The sequence below is a fragment of the Urocitellus parryii genome, chromosome 2, assembly GCF_045843805.1.
Source record: "Urocitellus parryii isolate mUroPar1 chromosome 2, mUroPar1.hap1, whole genome shotgun sequence".
Taxonomy (NCBI): Eukaryota; Metazoa; Chordata; class Mammalia; order Rodentia; family Sciuridae; genus Urocitellus; species Urocitellus parryii.
The window spans coordinates 212,516,390-212,534,462 of NC_135532.1; the positions used below are offsets into that span (position 1 = coordinate 212,516,390).

An 18,073-nucleotide genomic window follows, 5' to 3' on the forward strand; every position below is an offset into this window, starting at 1 on the left:
AGTCCCTTGAAAAGGAAAAGGAGGTGAAGAAATAACCAGCAGGGGCATGGTGGACTGAATGGGGGTGCTGGCAGTGTTCCAACAGACTGCAGGACATGGAAGAACCCTGATGAAGGGGCTGTTTACAGAGGTGTTAACAGAGAAAGGGAGCCAAGGCAGGTAGGGGTCAGACTGGGGGCATTCTCCACTGTACCAGGAAACCAGTAAGGGACAGAACTGAGACAAGGAGAAGGGGAAGAGTGCTCCTGGAGCCTACAGCCAGGAGAGCTGGAGTTTGGATGCAGGGTCATTGACAGACAGTACAGGAGCTATGGCTATGGAAGGAAAGACTTTTTGACAAAACCACTGGTTGACTTAGGAAGGGATCAGGGGAGGAAATTCCTCCACCTTTCTCCTCCCACTTCCTTGGTCTCTTAGTAGAGTCTCCTCTTGTTTGAAACCAGTGAACCAATCAGCAGCCAGAGAGCAAAAGGACCAGTTAGGTGGTATTGACAGGGAGGCAGAGCAGGGCTCAGAACAAATTGAGGTGAAGGCTCTTCAGATAGATGTTGGAGCTTCTAGTTCAGTATAACTACGTACAAGCACGTGCTTTTAGTGCCCCAGATGGAAAACAGACAGGTGCACACAGAATTTCTGGCGTGAAAATGATAGCTGAGGGCTGAAGCAGTAGCTCAGTGGCAGAGCACTTGTGAGGCACACTGGGTTTGATCTTTAGCACCACATAAAAATGAAACAAATAAAACAAAGACATTCTGTCCTCCTACTACTACTACAAACAAACAAATAAACAAATAAACAAAAAAAAGGATAGCTGAAAACTCTGTCAAGGTCTAGGGTAGGAGTTGAGATTAGATGTCCCAAATTTCACAGAGATGACTTACCAGAATGGTGGTGACAATGAGGGTTCGGTTGGCCAGTGAATCCGTGATATTGTTGGACCTGTCTTTGTTGCCATCTGTCATGTTGAGCCCACTGTTGGAGTTCCAAATACCAATCTACACAAGACACAGCACATCAGAGGCTGCCGGCTCTCCAAGTCAGCATTTACACTGAGAGGCCCCTTCTATACCAGGAATGGGCACAAAAACTTACAGTCGGGGACACCAGGCATCACAGTGGAAGCTACTCAAGGTGGGAAAACGAAACAATGGAAGAGTGAGGGTGTAGACAGAATGGGAGGGATCTGTGCTATTAGGGACAGAATTGGGAGAGGTCTTCTTGTTGTGGTTGTTTGTTTTTAATTTATTAAGCTGATTGTTCTTTAAAAAAAATCTAACAATTCTTCAATAACTCTCAGATTTTTCTTTCAACATACATCTGTTGAGCACCTACCTCTGTGTCAACTAGCCATTGGAAGTTAGAGATATAAGAACCGACAACAAGTTCTGCCCTTCTGGAGATGATGTTCTATTGATAAAAACATTATGCTGCCAAAATTGTATCATCAATTCCTTTAAAATTCATAAAGAATGGGGTGGAGGGAGCAGGGTGAATTGTGGGGAGACAGGGCACCAGAACAGAAAAGATAAATGGGAGAAAACGTGGGTGAGAAGTCAACCAAGTTTGGGCCTATCACTAAGGAGCCAGTGCTAGGCAGGAGGCATTTCGTGTACACCCCAGTAGGACTCTGCTCACACCTGTCATAACATCTAAGTCTTCTCTTATTATCCATTTGCTTATCTTCTATGCTTACTTGTCCATGAACTCCTGAAGTGAGGATATGCACTTTTATTGCTCATTGATCTTTCAATCATAGAACCAACCACAGCCACTAGCAAGCATTCTGTGAAGCCCATTGCTTTTAAAATATAATGATTTCTGATTTTCTCCAGTGGCCTAGTCACTCCTGAGTTATTATGTCCTATAGAAACACAGGTTGAGCACCCCTAGTCCAAAATCTAAAATGTTCTCAAAAGACAAACTCATGGAGCTCTGACATGATAAAAATTCCACCCAGTGGAGAATTCCATACCTGACCTCATGTGATGTGTCTCACTTAGTCCAAGCATGTGCACTAAAACTATTGCAGATGCTTACCTTCAGGCCATGTATAAGGTGTATGCCAAACAAACACATTTTGTTTTTAGTCTTGGGTCTTATTCCAAGATACTAATTATATGTATGTAAATGTTTCAAAATAAAAATCCATAACCCCAAAACATTTTTTTTTGTCCCAAGCACTGCAGATGAGGGATACTAAACCTGTATACTGATTTGCTTAGCTTTTGAGGAAACCTGGAATATGAGCCTTAGGGTATTGAGCTACTTGTCTTGAGTCCTGTAGGCATTTACTGGGAGACTTTTGAGATGAAATGCAAGGGTGTTTGAGTGTCAGGCAGAAACAGGCAGTTGCTATGTGACCTTGGACCTGATGCTAACCCTTCTGAGCTTTGTATTTTTTATTATAAATACCGAGAAGATCAAATGAGATTATATATGAGGAAGTGTTGGTGTGTGCATAGAGCTGCACAAATATTAATAATAAAGGACATTGAAATGACTGTCCCAGGAATTTCTTTAAGCTTGCTTTATAAAAGAATAGGAATTGATAGTGATTTTTTTTTAATTTAGAAGATGATAAAGTAAAGAAGCTATGACAAATAGAGCGAGTTATAGGAAAACTAACATTTGAACATACTCTGGTAGGGTGGGTCTATGCTTGAATTCCACAATAAGAAGACACTGGGCTAGCTTAATAGAGTGAGCTTTGCAAACAGACTTTTGTCCCAATCCTAGCTTTGAAACTAACCAGCCATGTGACCTTGGAGAAAGTTACTTAACCCTTCTGTGCCCCAATTTCCTTACCAGCAGAATATTGATAATAGGGACTTTCTGATGATTAAACAACATATCACATGTGAAAATGTTAGGCACCTTCCATCTCTGCTTTTTTCTAACTTTACTTTGATTTACTGGCCAAATTTTATTACTGCCTAAATTCATTTGCTTGGCAAGTATCCTTTTTAGAGACAGAAATGTTTTAGGAAAGCTTCAAAGTCTATCAAACATTCACATTTTCGTGTACACTATTTCAAATTCACTGTTTTCCCTCCTTCTGTATTTAACTAGGATTATTTCATTGGAGAAATAAAGAAATAGGTAGAAGTAAATGCAGAATTGGAAGCAGATTTTGCATGAAAATATTGTGACACTATCTAAAGAGGATGTGTTAGAGGTAGAATTGGGTGTAGGCCAGCATCATTAGTAACCATTCAGTATTCCCGGGGCCTCTGGAGATGCTTGGTGTGGATTAATTCAACATTGCATAAGTGCCTGGAGTCTCCAGGAATGTGCACATGCCTCTGTTGATTAAAAAGTTTTCAGTTTTCCATAGCTAGCCTTAAACCCAGGAAATAGGACATTTTCTTCTCACCCTTTTCCCTTTCTCCTACTTTTTTTGAAGCAGAGACACTTGCTTCTAGGAAGCAACTCAGGCTAACTACATTTGTCTGTTGGCTTTTGTTCAAAGCTTTGTTCTAGGTTGTTAGCAATGAACTTGTAACTCCATGAAGACTGTATGTAAATTGGGTCCTAGGTAGAATTTTGATTAAACCTTGACTTGGGCCCTGATTTTTAATTAAGTAACCGTTGAAGAATAGAAACCATGTTTTTAAACACTTAGCTAAGTGATAGAGTATGTTCTCTTTAACTCTCATTTTCATTAATGTTGCATGTGTGTGTGTTTAAAGGAAGTATTTTTGAAATATTTAAAAATGGTGACTTTAGGGGTTTTTTTGGTCTCATTCCATTCTGAAATAAAACTTGAAATTGTAGACAAATATATGTCACAGCTTAACATCTGGCTTTTGCTGTTTTTACCATTCCCAGTAAAAATGCAGAAGGTAAGAGATTATTGCTGCTGCCTTTTCAATCAACTAAGTCCCAGAGTCCCAATAGTGCAAATTTTCCATAAAATGAGAGAAAGGAGAAACTATTTTTTTCCTAGTAGCTGTATAACAGAAGAGCTTTTAAATGTAAATGAAAAGAGTTGCAAAATATAGTAAAGGTCAGGCTATTCTGGGGAAGTAAACAATATTCATATGCAATTTGCATGACCTCAGCCTTCTGTTTTTAAACCCTTCAATCAGCAAAACCGGAGAGCACGGGTGTGTTTGTCTCTGTGTGTGCACACGTGTATGCAGGCATGCTTGTGTCATTTAAACTTAAGTTGTCAACTGACTTTGCCTGCTAATTGAAATGAACAGGTGGTCAGTGAGTGAATGTCTCTGAAGATGTGAGACCCCGTGATGCGCGGGTGTGGGGAGTATGGTTACCCAGATGCCTAGATACTGGCATCTAGGTCTTGTGCTATGACCTTGGAGGAGGGCCTCCAGGAAGCGGAATCTCAATTTTCAAACTGTATAACCAAAGCAAACAGCAGTAATGTATCAGTGAGAATCAGTGGAGGGTGGATCAATTATGGCTAAATTGTGGGGAGGCACATTCAAAGTCTAAATTGTCTGGCTTGCCTTCTCTCTGCCTTCTCTCTGTACAAGCTGGCAAGAGGCTCCAGCCATTTGTTATCCTGGAAGCTTTGAAAAGGAATGCTCCGAGGACACTTAGCAAACTCTAAAAAAAAAGTGGCATGACCAAAGGGCATTCAGAATCACTAGTATCTATATTTTCTACACCTAAGAGGGATTTGCATAAATGCCAAATCCAAAATTTCTGAGTGAAATGATCAAGTATTTACCAATGACAAACATGAAATGCATCTGCTTTTTTTTTTTTTTTTTTTTTTTGGTGCAATACTGAGATGGGGGCTCTACCACTGAGATAGGGGCTCTACCATCTACCACTGAGCTACACCTAAGTCTCCCTTATTTTCTTTTTTGAGACAGGGTCTCCTCAAGTTGCCCAAGCTGGTCTTGAACTTGTGATCCTTTCTCTTCTGCCTCTTGAGTGGCTAGGATCATCGGCTTGTGCCACTGTGCCCAGCTATTCCACATTCCTCCTTTGGAAAGAATTTCAGGTGAACCATTCCAAGATGGGAGTGCCAGAATAGCTTTTGGAATTTAAATATGATGGCGGCAAATCCTTGTCTTTTCAGATAGAGTCTTCTTGGCAGAGTGCAGAATGTCTGAAAGAGTCCCTCTGCTAGAGTCCTGGTTATTGTGAATTGCTGAAAAACAGTCATAACACAAAACAGCACACCACAGCATAGACAGCTGATGGGGTGGGCAATGAGGGGGCATTGGGAAGGATGAAGACTACTATGGGTGTGGATGAGCAAGGTCAAGAGGTTACATCCCTGGGATGTGGCATGGATATTGCAGTTTAGTGGCAAAAAGAGGACATTCCCCGTCCCCAGTGTACAATTGCAGAACTTGGATTCCATTCCCTAGGGTACTTGGTGTGGATTAATTCAACATTGCATAAGTGCCTGGAGTCTCCAGCTGGATTAGTGTAATCAGTTGCTTTCTGGGTGTAAGTTAGGGTCATCTGTTCACTAGCAAGGAGGAAACTAGTTCAACTTCTCTATGCCTTTAGTAGTCTGGTTCATTGAAGATTAGAACAAGGTCATTAAATGCAAGCTTTTTAAAACTTAAAAGGGGGAAACTTTCAAGCTGAATACTATCTGCTGAATACTAACAGGAGAGAGAAAAGTTTTTGGCTACAGGGAGAAACTGCTTATGCTTTCTGTGACTCAGCTGATAATTTGAAAGATGAAAGTGAACCTGACAAACTGTTTAAGTTGAATAACTTGAAGTCATTTAAGATCCATCTATCAGTCAACATATTTTCAGCAAGTAGTTTTAAGGAAACAGGTGGAAGGGAGGAGAAAGAAGGAAAGACAGTGCAGTGCTTGCCTAGCCCTGGGATGTTTTTCCATTCTGAATGTTTTTAATGGCTAACATTTGCTTATATAAATCTAAGCACATTCACTGACAGCATGATACTGTACCATAAACTATGAAGTAGTAGGTATTATTATTTATAAGATAATCTCATTTCCTTTCCAAAGTTTATAATGCTTTTGTCCTCTGGAAACTAGTTCTAAAATAAATTGCAAGAAAATATGCCATGACATAGATATCTTGCAAAACAAAGCTCGTTCTACGAATGAGGAATTTCTGAAAATGGCTCATATTTTGTGGTGGTGACATTCAAGGAGATGTCCCAGCCTTCTGAGGATGGAGCCTATCAAACCAGTCAGATGGATCTAATCTATTGTTGTTTTTATTCTCTTTAGGGGAAATATTTAGTGATATAAGAAGGAGAATATAAATGGGCCAATGTTTGCTTTAGTTGAAGCTACCTGTTTTCTATCCTAACAGCTGCAAATCCTGTCTGGGAGGAACAGAAATAATCTAGGGAAAGTCATTTAGCCCTTCATTATTTAATCCATCACAAGTCAGTCTTAACTTATGAATAATGTTGGACAAGAATATATTCAATCACCCCCTTCTCCCTTTATATAGAATATCACCTCTAAACTGCAATGGAAAGCTACTAGTCTGGCACAAGTGGAAGGGTGCAGGTTTTTCCATGGGTGTTCCCCACCCCACCCCAAGTTTCCTGCAGTTTTTATCAGAGTACAAACCTTCTTCCACACTTTAAACAAGTGCTTAGACACTTCGCCAGCAGCCTTGGTTTACAGAGGAAAAAAATAAAAATAGCACTGAATTAAAATGGAGCATAGAACCCAAAAGGAACTTGGCGTACAAATGTTAAGTGTTCACATTCTCCACCTGTTGTTTGGAATTTTGCATCTTAATTCAATATTAAGCCTGATAATGGGTACAGTAATGAGAGGACTCAAAACTTGGGTTTTCCAGAAGTTACTGTGTGGTAAGACTCAATTTTTACTTTTCCTTTCACATGCAAAAAAAAAAAAAGACAACTTAAAGCACTTTTAAAAATATACACAGTTATCTATGCTGCAGCTTTAACAGATCTCCCTTGTTTAAAAAAGATTTGCTGAAGGTATTTGTAATTAAATTAGAGGGTCACACATGTATACACACACACACACACACACACACACACAGTATTCCTAAGCTACACAAGAGAGCATACTTTGAGATTTATTCTTTGGCTATGGGTTTCCAGACAGCAGAAACTTGAGTATAAGTGAGAAATGGGCTTTTTCTAATAATTTTCCTTGTGGACCCTGAGAGAGGCTGACATGGAAAGATTGGTCATGTCCTCCCCCGGCTCCTGAGAGAGATGTGTTGGCTTCCCCCATTGCCTCAAGGCCCAATCAGACTTTGCAGGAATTGAGCCCATGTCACCTGAAGAAAGAAAAGTTATTGCAAACAATGATGAGATAAGAAACAAACAGAAACACTTTCATCTAATTCCATTTTGCCTGTGATGGAAAAACACCAATAGAATGTGCATAATATTGCAGAGTCTAGATAGCTGCGAAGGCATAACAATAGCTCCATCTACTTCATCACCCAGCTGAGCCCCAAAGATGTTTCCTGAACAGCTTTTCTTCCTCCCTTAGTGCTGAACATTTAGAAGAAAGAAGGGAAAAAAGAGGGCGTGCCTAGAGAAGCAGACATTTTCTTTAAAAAAAAAATTATAGGTTTTTAGATCAAAGTGAGTATTCCTTTCTTTTGCTTCCTCCAGCCTGAATCCCACACGTCGTCGTGGAGGCTGGGTGGATGCCCCATGCTATTAAACCAGCAGAGGAGCAGATCGGCATGAAGCAGAAGCCAGAAAGAGGGAGATGGCAGCATTTTTGACATGGGAAATGTGCATGTAGACGAGTACACTCAAAACTGGAAACTAATTATTTTCCTCAAATACTTCAACATCAGTGGTAAGCTGCTACTGCATTTAACTGAATTAATGCTAGTTGTAGTAGGGAAGGGTTGTTAGGACCTGCAAAAAATAAAGTTAAAAAAAGAAGTATCTCAGTTAACAACAGCAATAAAGTAGAAATGGAAACACCTCAATAAAAAAAATTAACCCAACTATTTAAAACTAAGAAAGCAATCTTTTGCTTTCAAGGACACTCTTATACTAAGCATACCATCTTGTTCATGACCATAAAAATGTTATAGAATTTTGATGCTCAGATGATTTTTGTGGGGTTCAAAATTTTTTTTCCTTATGATCCTAAAGGGAAAAATCTTCAAAATTGACATGTTAATTTCAATTTGTAGTCATTGATACATGCAATATGAATAAGTTGATATAATAAAATATACTGTGTAGCCAAATTATTTCCCCCCCAAGATAAGATCTCATTTGACTAGGCTGATCTAAAACTTGAGGTCCTCCTGCCTAACATACTAAGTAGCTGGGATTACAGGTGTGTGTGTGTATGTGTGTGTGTGTGTGTGTGTGTGTTGTGGGGTGGTGGGGGGGAGGGGGCAATGATTACTAGCTGGAATTCTTTTATCATTATTAACTAAATAGTTTACATTTTTGTTACTCTACATACTAAACACAATAAAGTTTTAAACTTTGGGATATTTAGAGTTACAACTAAAATAACCTTAAGGTAAGAATGCAACATTAAAATTAATTTTTTTAGCATTTGTCCTAAAATTAAGAATGCAAAGTTAATTTTCATCAGTAAGCATCTTCTATTTTATTCCAACCCTCTGTCACCAATCTTAAAATAGAATGCAATTAAAATAAATGTCTGAGAAACCCTTGGATGCCATTCCATAGATAAGTCATTGACAGCTTCTGACTTCTAAGTCTAGAAACAATCTCTTAAAACCTTTGAGACATGGGCCAAATAACTCCTACCCATAGAGTTATTTAGTTAGTAAGTATGTATACTTGCTATATAAACCAAGCACTGATAAGCATTAACTAGCATTGCTATTAACAGCACATGTATGATGCATAAGTATATCAATGTCTATCTGCAGATCAGGGAGAATGATCTAGAACACCGGCTGTGAATGAACATATTCAGAGAAGCACTTTTCATTCCCCCTCTCATCTGCACAATGTAGCAAAAATGCTTGTGCAGTGCTCGTTAGTCATTAATTTATTTAATTCATCAATTTATTTATTTGTTAATGGAGAAGATTACCTTTTCAGTTCCTTCCTCTTTGAGACTAATGATGTCCAGATCAAAATCCTTCCGTAGGCCATCGGTCTTATTGAAAGTGATTCGTCCAGTCAATCCATCCCACCGAGCCTGTAGACAAAAGGCAAGTGGCGTTACCACTTAACATAGTGTGATCTTAGGACCATCCAAACTGCAAAGCCTCAAGTTCACTGCAGCATCCAGACATTCATCTTCGTCACACTGTTGCAAGTTACTGCACTGGCCCAGCGACAAAAACCAGAAAGTGTCACCATTTTATTGGCACCCACTTATTTTATCAGTCCTAACACCCCAACACCAGTCAAACCTGTAAGGGGTGGCAACCTAAATGGGCAGCATGAAAAAAATTTACTGCATCACAGTCTGCAGGTGGAGTAAGAAAAGACTTGGAAAGTCATGATATTTTATTTTCCAAGGTCAATTCAAACCCCCTTCCAGCTACTGCCAAGAGAAAGTGCCTCCTCCTGTTTCTCTGTGAAAAAGACATAGACCAACATGTATTATTGAACATGCAGGGTGTTTGTGATCTAAATGGCTGTCTAATGTGATTTGGGCATTGTAGTTTCCTATGCGACAGATTTTCACAGACTTGGTGGATTAAAACCACAGAAATTTATTCTCCCGCAGTTCTGGGTGAAATCCGTGTCATCAGAGCCGTGGCCTCTCTGGAGTCTCTAGGGGATACTGGTCCTTGTCTTTTCCTGCCTTTGGTGGCTGCCAGCCCTGCCTTGTAGTTACATTACTCCAAGTTCCACCTCTGTGAATTCATTGCCTCCCACTCTTCTGTTTGTATGAAACCCCCCTCTGCTTCTCTAAGGACACCTGTGATTGCATTTAGAGCCCGTGGAAATAATCCAAGATAATCCACTCATCTCAGATCCTTAATTTAATCATATATGCAAAATCTTTTTGCGGGTAAGGGAACACAGGGATCAAGACTTGGGTATCTTTTAAGGGAGACCAACTGCATGCATCAATATCATGTTAGGGATTAAAAATCACAGTTGTCTACCCTTCATAGAACTCACGTTGTAAATGTTTGGTGGTTTCATTCAATAAAAAATAGTGGTTCTTTGAGCTCATTTGGTCATTTTTGGGATCCTAGTTATTTGAGTTTTGCTTATAAATTTGGATAAAGTAATTATACATTTGTTTTTCTCCCTTTTAACTTTATGAAATTCATCAGACAGTTGTAAAATGTAGAGGTCCTAAAGAATTATACTTATATTTTCAGTTGTTTACATCATATGCACTTACTGAATGTATTTACTCATTTGGCCAAGAGAGGTAGGTGGTATGTGGAAAGAACACAAGTTGTGTACACAACTATGGATTTGAATCTAGGGATCATGACTCCAGTTAAGTCACTTAACCTGAATCCAGTTTATCTTGGACTTCAATGTTCAATCCAGGCAAAGATTTTGTGAGAATTAAATGGAACTTAATACAACAAATAATACAATTAAAACATTTAAAATTTTAAGAATTATTATTTTTTTACCACTAACTTGCTTCTCTATACTTTCTTAAACTCTAGAGTTTGGATATTACCTACTTGTGAAGACTCATATATCTGCTCTATATTGGTCTCTACTGTATTTTATTATGCAAATCACTGTCAGATTCATTGTCCCAAAATACAATTTTCATATTCATGCCAACTTCCCCAGCATATAAACTATATTATGGATTCATGACACCTGCAAATCAGTCTGAACCTTGACTTTCCATTGGAGGTTGTGATGATTAATTTTATGGGAACTTAACAGGGTCACAGGATCCCTAGATATTTAGTTAAATATTATTTCTTGGTGTGTCTGTGAGGGTATTTGTAGAAGAGATTAGTGTTTGAATTGGTAGACTGAATAAAGCATATTTCCCCCAATGTGGGTGGGCACCACCCAATTCAGTGAGGTCCTAGGTAGAACAAGAGAACAGAAGAATCATCCTCTGCCTGGCTGTTGGAGCTAGAACATCAGTCTGCTTTCAAACTGGAATTCATCTTACTGGGTTCCTGGTTCTCCAGCTTTCAGCCTTGAACTGAAACTACATCACCAGTTCTCCTGTGTCTCCAGCTTTCCCATGGCAGATTCTCGGACTTCTCAGCCTCCATGATTGTGTGAGCCAATTTCTTTTAACAGATCTTTTTATATGTATTTATATATTCTAGTGATTTGTTTCTCTGAAGAATGTCATATAAGATAGAGGTCTTTCAAAATTTTGCCTAACTTACCTCTCCAGCATTTTCCACCACTGCCCCCTGTGCACAGTTCTAACTGCAGATGGCTTGGTCCCTCCAGCCCTTGTACATTTGCTCATCATGTCATGCACCCTCCCTCAGTCTGCCCAACCCCTATCCATCCTTGTATTATTGTACAATCTTGGTTCAGAGTCACAATTCTCCCTTCAAAGCACAGCGCCGCAGTTACACCACACTGACCAGTATTATTTTGTGATTTCACTTATAGTTTTTTTTTTTTTTACATTTTGATTATTTTATTTTTTAATCTTCAAAATTTTCTGCCATGACACAGGAATGCATGATAGAAATGGCTCAACATCTTCACATGAAACACTTGGATTCATTTTCATTCACAAATTTTTCTAAAAACATCTACAATTTCATAATTCCCACCCATTTCCAACCATTATCACAGATTTAACTGACCATTAAACAGTAGTTGCCAGCATTAGATAGCCAGAACGCTTTCTGCACATTAGTAGTGTCTTTGGAAACTACCACCCAAGAGTATCACAATTATAAATTTCATTGTACATGGCAACTCCAAAGGTGACTGATGTCCCCAAATATACTCCCTGCTTATTCATGGAGAAGTATATCCCCCAGGTACTTTGTTCATTTCCTGTTCTTACAGAGAACAGCACATGCTGACCTGACGGTGTAGTTCTCATTGCCAACAGGTGGTGATACTTACTGGTGCTCTCTGGTAACTACATACAGAACATACCGAAAAAAGTCAGGTTGCTTAGAATCTACATCTCTTGTTTTGTAGAGAACTACTTTGAGGTTTTTAAAAAACAGTTGTAAACAAAAGGAAAGAGATACACACAGACATATATCTATACACAGAGAGACCTACACTGAGTATTGTGATGTGGTGCACTTATAGTTTTGTACTTAGTACTACTTGCTCTTACATGTCTGAGTTTGGAATTCCTTGTTTCTTCAAATGGTTTGGAACCTTGAAACAAAACACAGTTTTCTTACTAAATTATATTCTCCCTAGCATCTAGCAAAATGACATAGCTCTTAGGTGATTAATTATTATTTTTTTTGCTCTAATTTGTTTAAAAAAATTATACCAATTAGCAAATTTTATTTTTCTGTCTTCTTTGATCGCTCTCTCTCTCTCTCTCTCTCTCTCTCTCTCTCTCTCTCAACTTACAATTTCTTGATTTACAATTCCATCTAAAAATGGTGAAAATTCCTGTGACTTGGAATCACGAAACCAAGTTTAGTCTTAAAGCCATGATGAGGTTGTGTGACCTTGACTGAGTTGTTTTTTCTCTTCTTCATGCCACAGAGGAATGTTACAGTAAGTGAATAAGAAGGTAATTCCAAAAAAGTAAAGGAGTTCCCACAAAGATATTTAATGTAAAATTGGCAATCCTTTGTTGAGCACCTATGATCTGCATTGCCATCCTCATATTTTCAGGTAAAACATACTGGTCTCTGGTTGGGGAAAAAAAGAGATTGATTTTTCTCTCCCATCACTATTAATTCATTTGGAAGACATTTATATATTGAGCATCTTCTCTGTGTGAGGGGCTTTGCTGAGAATACAGCAACTAGCAGTTTATCAGTTAATGAGAACAAGCACATTAACAAATTATAACAGAAGGCCAGGGGTGTGAAGAAGAAGACTTGCAAAGAGTATTGAAGAAAGAAACAAGAAGAAAAAGCACTTATTCCAGCTACAGGAAAAGAAAAAAAAAACAGCAAAAGATTCCTGTGGGCAAGGGTACCTGGGCTCTCAAAGGATGTGATGTTGGCCAAGCGAAGATTCCTAGCCTGGGTAAAAGTATAAAATGAAGACTAAATTTTAAGTTTGCCTGGGTCTACAATGCAGGGTAAGGGATGGCGAGAAATGAGCCCAGGAGGGATTCATAACATAAAGGTGTGATGAATCATTCTCGTTTGCTTGGACATTGCTCTGTAGACATGTGGGAATCACTGGAGTGTTTTAAGCATAGAAGTGTCATGCTCAGATATGCCTTATAGGGAGAACACTTTAGCAGAATTAGGGAGGATAAATTGGAGATGGTCAAGAGGATAATCAGGGTGTTAGCAGGTGGTTCTCATAGAATAAAATTTATAGAACCAAATTCATACGCCCACATATGAACAGAGGAACAGGCACAACTCTTCATCTCCCTGTTCCACTATCTTGCAATAGAATTATTCTGCAGCCGGAATGGGCAGAGTTTAGAATTGAAGAAGTCAACCTGAATGCCAAGAACCAACAATATTTACTAGTACATTTTCTGGTTATCATTTGGATACAATGGATATCACAACATAAATACAATCCTGGAAGTTAAATTAATGTCAAGAAATGAGACATAGACAAGAAAATGCTATAATATTCTCATCCAAGCAGTCTAGATGGTGAACTGGATGGAAGCTGTCCAAGTGCCATAGCACACAGAGAGATTTGCCTTTTTGGATCCTAGGACTTAGTCCCTAGAGTTCATTTCCAAGGGAGCCTATCACATTGAACACTAGCATTAGCTTTAGAAATGAGATGACGTGTTTTTATGGTCAGCGGTAGCACCTTGATTACACTGGCTGAGACATGGGAAGCAAGTCTCTGTGGCAGGATAAAAGCCATCAGTGACGCATATGCAAGCAGGGAGTGTCCTCTTGTGCATCTTTAGTAGCCTCCCTGTATCTTTTCCCACCCCATCAAATCCCAATTTTTGTCTTTGGACTCTGGTTACTCCCTTCTTATTTTAGTAAGCCAAAGCCAGCTTTGTGGATTGATGGGCTAAATCAAAGCTGCAAAAATAAGCTGCTATATTAGGATTACAGCAAGTGCCTGATTGCCAAGAGAAATTTGTCTGTCTTTGGATCAGTAGAAATCTCTACCACATTAGGGGTCTTGATGAAATCATTTTCTGGCACTTTCTTCACACTTGTGAGCAATGTGCAGCTTTAACACTCATCGTGATCTGTTTGGAAAGAGACAGTTAGCTTCATTAAGTTCTACAAGATTTTTAGAAAGCTTTTTCCTAAAAGCAACTTCTCTTTTACGGAGGTCAATTTTGTACATTGTCCAGAATTTATGAGGCTCTCTCAAAATGTACAGAATTGGAAGCTTTTTTGTCTTGATGTAGCAGATAGCTCATAGCAGGGTTTTAAAACACAGTTCTGAAATCCAATTTCATTTCCATGAAGTGTATCTATTGTGCCCCTTTGTTTGGATTTTGTTGTATTGGTTTTATTCTTGAACTTGGTGCTCTAATCCCCGGTGCAGAATAATTCCTACTTCTCGCTTTCCTTCCTGCTCATCCAAGTGGCAAAAATATTCCCTTTTCATGCTCTGACAATACTTTCTTCCCTGCCTCAAATATCTACAAAGACACCCTGCCTGATTCTTTGCTGAACTGTACTGTTTGATCTTCAAAGTCAAGTTTCCTTATTGCCACAACTACCCGTATTTTCTTGCCACCACCTGTCCCTAAACAAGTTCCATTTCTATATACATTCTTTGTTTATTTGCAAAGTAATTGTTGATAACTATTTCCCAATTACCATCCAAACTATTGATTACAATGACTAATTCCTAGACATGATAAAGAAGATCCATAAGGACTCCATTTTCTGGGACAAGGCTGAAACATATACAATTTATATAATGATATATAATTATATTATTCATAATTACAATTTGTTTGCCTCGTGTAGAAACATTTGCAGAGCAGACAATTATAGTACACTGAACTCAAAACAATACTTAAACAGTTGTCCCTATTTTAGGAAATAGCTTTACTATCTACCCTGTTGGGCTTCTTGACAGTAATTGCTTAATAGCAACTAAATTAAATGGTATGACTTTTTTCTTTTCTCTTATTGGATACACTGTTTAATGGACAAAAAACTGGAATCAAGAGGTGGAAGAAGACACATGCTTTCTTCATATTTCTCTTCGAGTCACATCTATAACTGCTTCAAATTTGTACTTTGTTTTAGAAATTGTCCTACCAAAGTTTCCAAATACACTCACACACTGAGCCAACTTTGTGCATCATTTAAACTTAGAAGCGTTTTTCTTCCCTCTGGTCCTGCAGTAAACCTGGGTGATGGAATTAATTTGTTCTGAATCTCTGTTTCTGTTCTCTTTTCCCTTCTCTCTCTCTTTTCCTTTTCCTCCCCTTCTCTACTTTTTTCTTTTCTTCTGATTATGTTTCAGTTATGAGTTTTGGTCTGCCAGTTCAACAATGACTTGCCAAACTCATGGCTTTAGTCACGTCTGCTCCATGCCTGGGTGCAGGAGTCTGTGCCTGCTCCCAGATCACGGGCCATCTCCACTGCCTGGTCTGGAGAGCTCTGTGTGTCTCTGAAGCCCTGGTTTGGGCCACAACCAAGTGTACAGACTAGTGGGTATTTGAATGCTAGGCCAGTCTCAAGAGCATGGTCCGAAGGCCCCTGTGTATGAAAGTCTGGCCTGTACACGGCTCATAAGTCTTTTTCCGCTGGGGGCTGTGATGATGGGCTGAGGTTGAAGAACTAAGCTGCAATACTCAGTGACTGTGCCACATCTGGAAAAGGAAAACAGCCTTTTCACCCCATTGTGTGAGCATGCAATATACTCCTACCTCAGAAGCTATTAATACAGCAGACAGTAAAACCTAACAAATTAAAGATCTACTGTTTTTACAGTTGACATATTTGATTGCTTATGTCAATATTTCCAGGATTCACATGATATAGAGAAATTGAAGTTTTAATACATTATTTGTTATACTTGAAAAAAAATTGCTATCTCAGAAGAAATTGTTATCTGAGAAGCATTTTTGGGTGAAAACACAAGTTCATGCAACCCAAGTACATTTTTTTACCTACATTTAATCGATCTTTAAACATTACCTTAAAAACCCATTATCTGCCTTTCCCCTAATTTTATCAGTGTGAATTGTTTCAAGTACACATTTGTTTACATATTTGCTTTTTGTTTCCTGATTAAAGAGGCCAGTGAATCTAAATTTCCTAAATTTATTGTGCTGATTTGATGATTAGATAAGCTAGCATTGCCACATAAGGTTTAAAATGAAGATATAAAATTTTGTATGTAATTATATTAAATTAGAATCCTAATTTTTTACATCAAAAGAAATTATGCTTTGTGATATATCAATTTAAACTTAATTTCCAATTAAGTTTAAGGAAACTGTCACTAAATCAAGTTATTTTATAGATAATCTTTGGATATTTAGAAAGTTTCTTCATAAGAGATAATGTTGATATATTGCTTATCATATGTGTGTTTATCTTTATATATGCATTCAATAATCAAATATATCATTACTTTTTCAGATAAACTATAATCTTGGGTCATGGTAATGAACATGTTTATTTTTGTTGCTAGGAAAAGTGTTCAAAAGAATATGTTCTTGTATGGAGTTCTGTCGTGTGGTGTGCTATGTGTTAAACGTAATGAGTTGTACTTATGTTTACAAGGTGAAAAAAATGTTCTTAATTATGAAAAAGTATAGGTAATGGAAAAACACTAGTGTGCCTAATATATAATATTTGGGGAAACTGAATTTCATTTGCCTTAGAGTGTGAGATCAGTACATGAGCAAAGACTGTATTGAAATTTTGGGAAAGAGTACTTAGATTTGATGGAATTACTAATAAGATACATATTTTAAGTTTTGTGAATCCTTTCTAAGTACCAATTAATGCAAAACTAGAGTTTTGTTTTTTTCTCTTTTAAAATGATAACTTCTAGAGTACTTAGTCTACTCTTAACAAGAACACTTAGAATTTTATAGTTTACCTTCTATGTAACCTGCTCAGACAGACTTTCCATTCCCATGTACATTTGTCTGAGGATTTTTAGCCTGATATTTGAGGATTTTTCTATAAGCTACAGTCTGGAAACTGAACCTTTGTCAAAGTGTGGCAGTCTCACCGCCTCATGGAAAGATGGCACCACGTGGCCTTACCAGTTGGTACTTTAGGAGTCATTGGCATAGACTTTGGAGCTTAAGGTAACATCATTCAGACAACTGATACTACAAAATCTATAGTATATATGCTATGTACTCTACTGACTCTTCTGACTGATATACCAGTATTGTTATATTTGAGAACAAATTTCATTTTTTGAGTACAGCAGACATACCATTAAAAACATTCAAATGTGGAATTAAGGTACAGAAATCTCAGGAAACAGCTTTTTAAAAAATTTGTTTATGGTTTATAAGATACAGATATTTACAGGTGATAAGCATAGTTCTTTCCTGGAAAGTCAGGAAATCTACCAGATATTGGCACTTCTGCAAGAGTTAAACTCACCAAAATGTACAGATACTGTAGAAATACCAGGCAGATGAATTTCTCTTCCCTTCTCTTTTCTCTTCACCTCTCCTCTCCTTTCTGTCTTTCTTTCCCTGGGTACTGAGGACTAAACCCAAAGACCCCTGAGCTACTTCCCCAGCCATTTTAATTTTATTTTGTGGCAGGGTTTTGATAAGTTGCCCAGGCTGGCCTTGAACTAGCTATCCTCTTGCCTCAGTCTCCTGACTTCAGGATTATAGGCATGCACCACTGCGCCTAGCTTGCATTTCCTGAATGCAGTTTCTTAGCTATTGTGTTAGGGTGAATGACACCTTTCCCACTCCCAATGTCCATGTGTTCATCACTGAACCTAGGATGTGGCAAAAAGGACTATGCAGATGTGATCAGGTTCAGGAATTATGGGGGAGGCAATGTCATCACAGGGGCCCAGGAGGCGTGAGACAGACAGAAGGTGAGATGAGGACAGAAGCAGAGGACAGAGGGGAGACCTGGAAGATGCTACC

At 38.4% G+C, this 18,073-nt stretch overlaps 1 protein-coding gene across 12 annotated transcripts in view; it reads right to left on the reverse strand.

Moving 5' to 3' along the window:
* The window catches only part of Grik1 (glutamate ionotropic receptor kainate type subunit 1), a 389,318-nt gene that overhangs the window by 44,289 nt on the left and 326,956 nt on the right, over positions 1–18,073 (reverse strand). For 7 of the 12 annotated variants that reach the window (XM_026396167.1, XM_026396166.2, XM_026396163.2 and 4 more), the window contains 2 exons: positions 9,005–9,112; positions 882–995 (listed from right to left, as the gene is read on the reverse strand). In XM_026396167.1, coding sequence (XP_026251952.1) covers positions 882–995; positions 9,005–9,112 — 222 coding nt within the window. Of the gene's footprint in view, positions 1–881; positions 996–6,544; positions 6,590–9,004; positions 9,113–18,073 lie in introns of all 12 variants that reach the window. The other 5 variants (XM_026396161.1, XM_026396159.1, XM_077795037.1 and 2 more) reach the window with 1 other exon arrangement.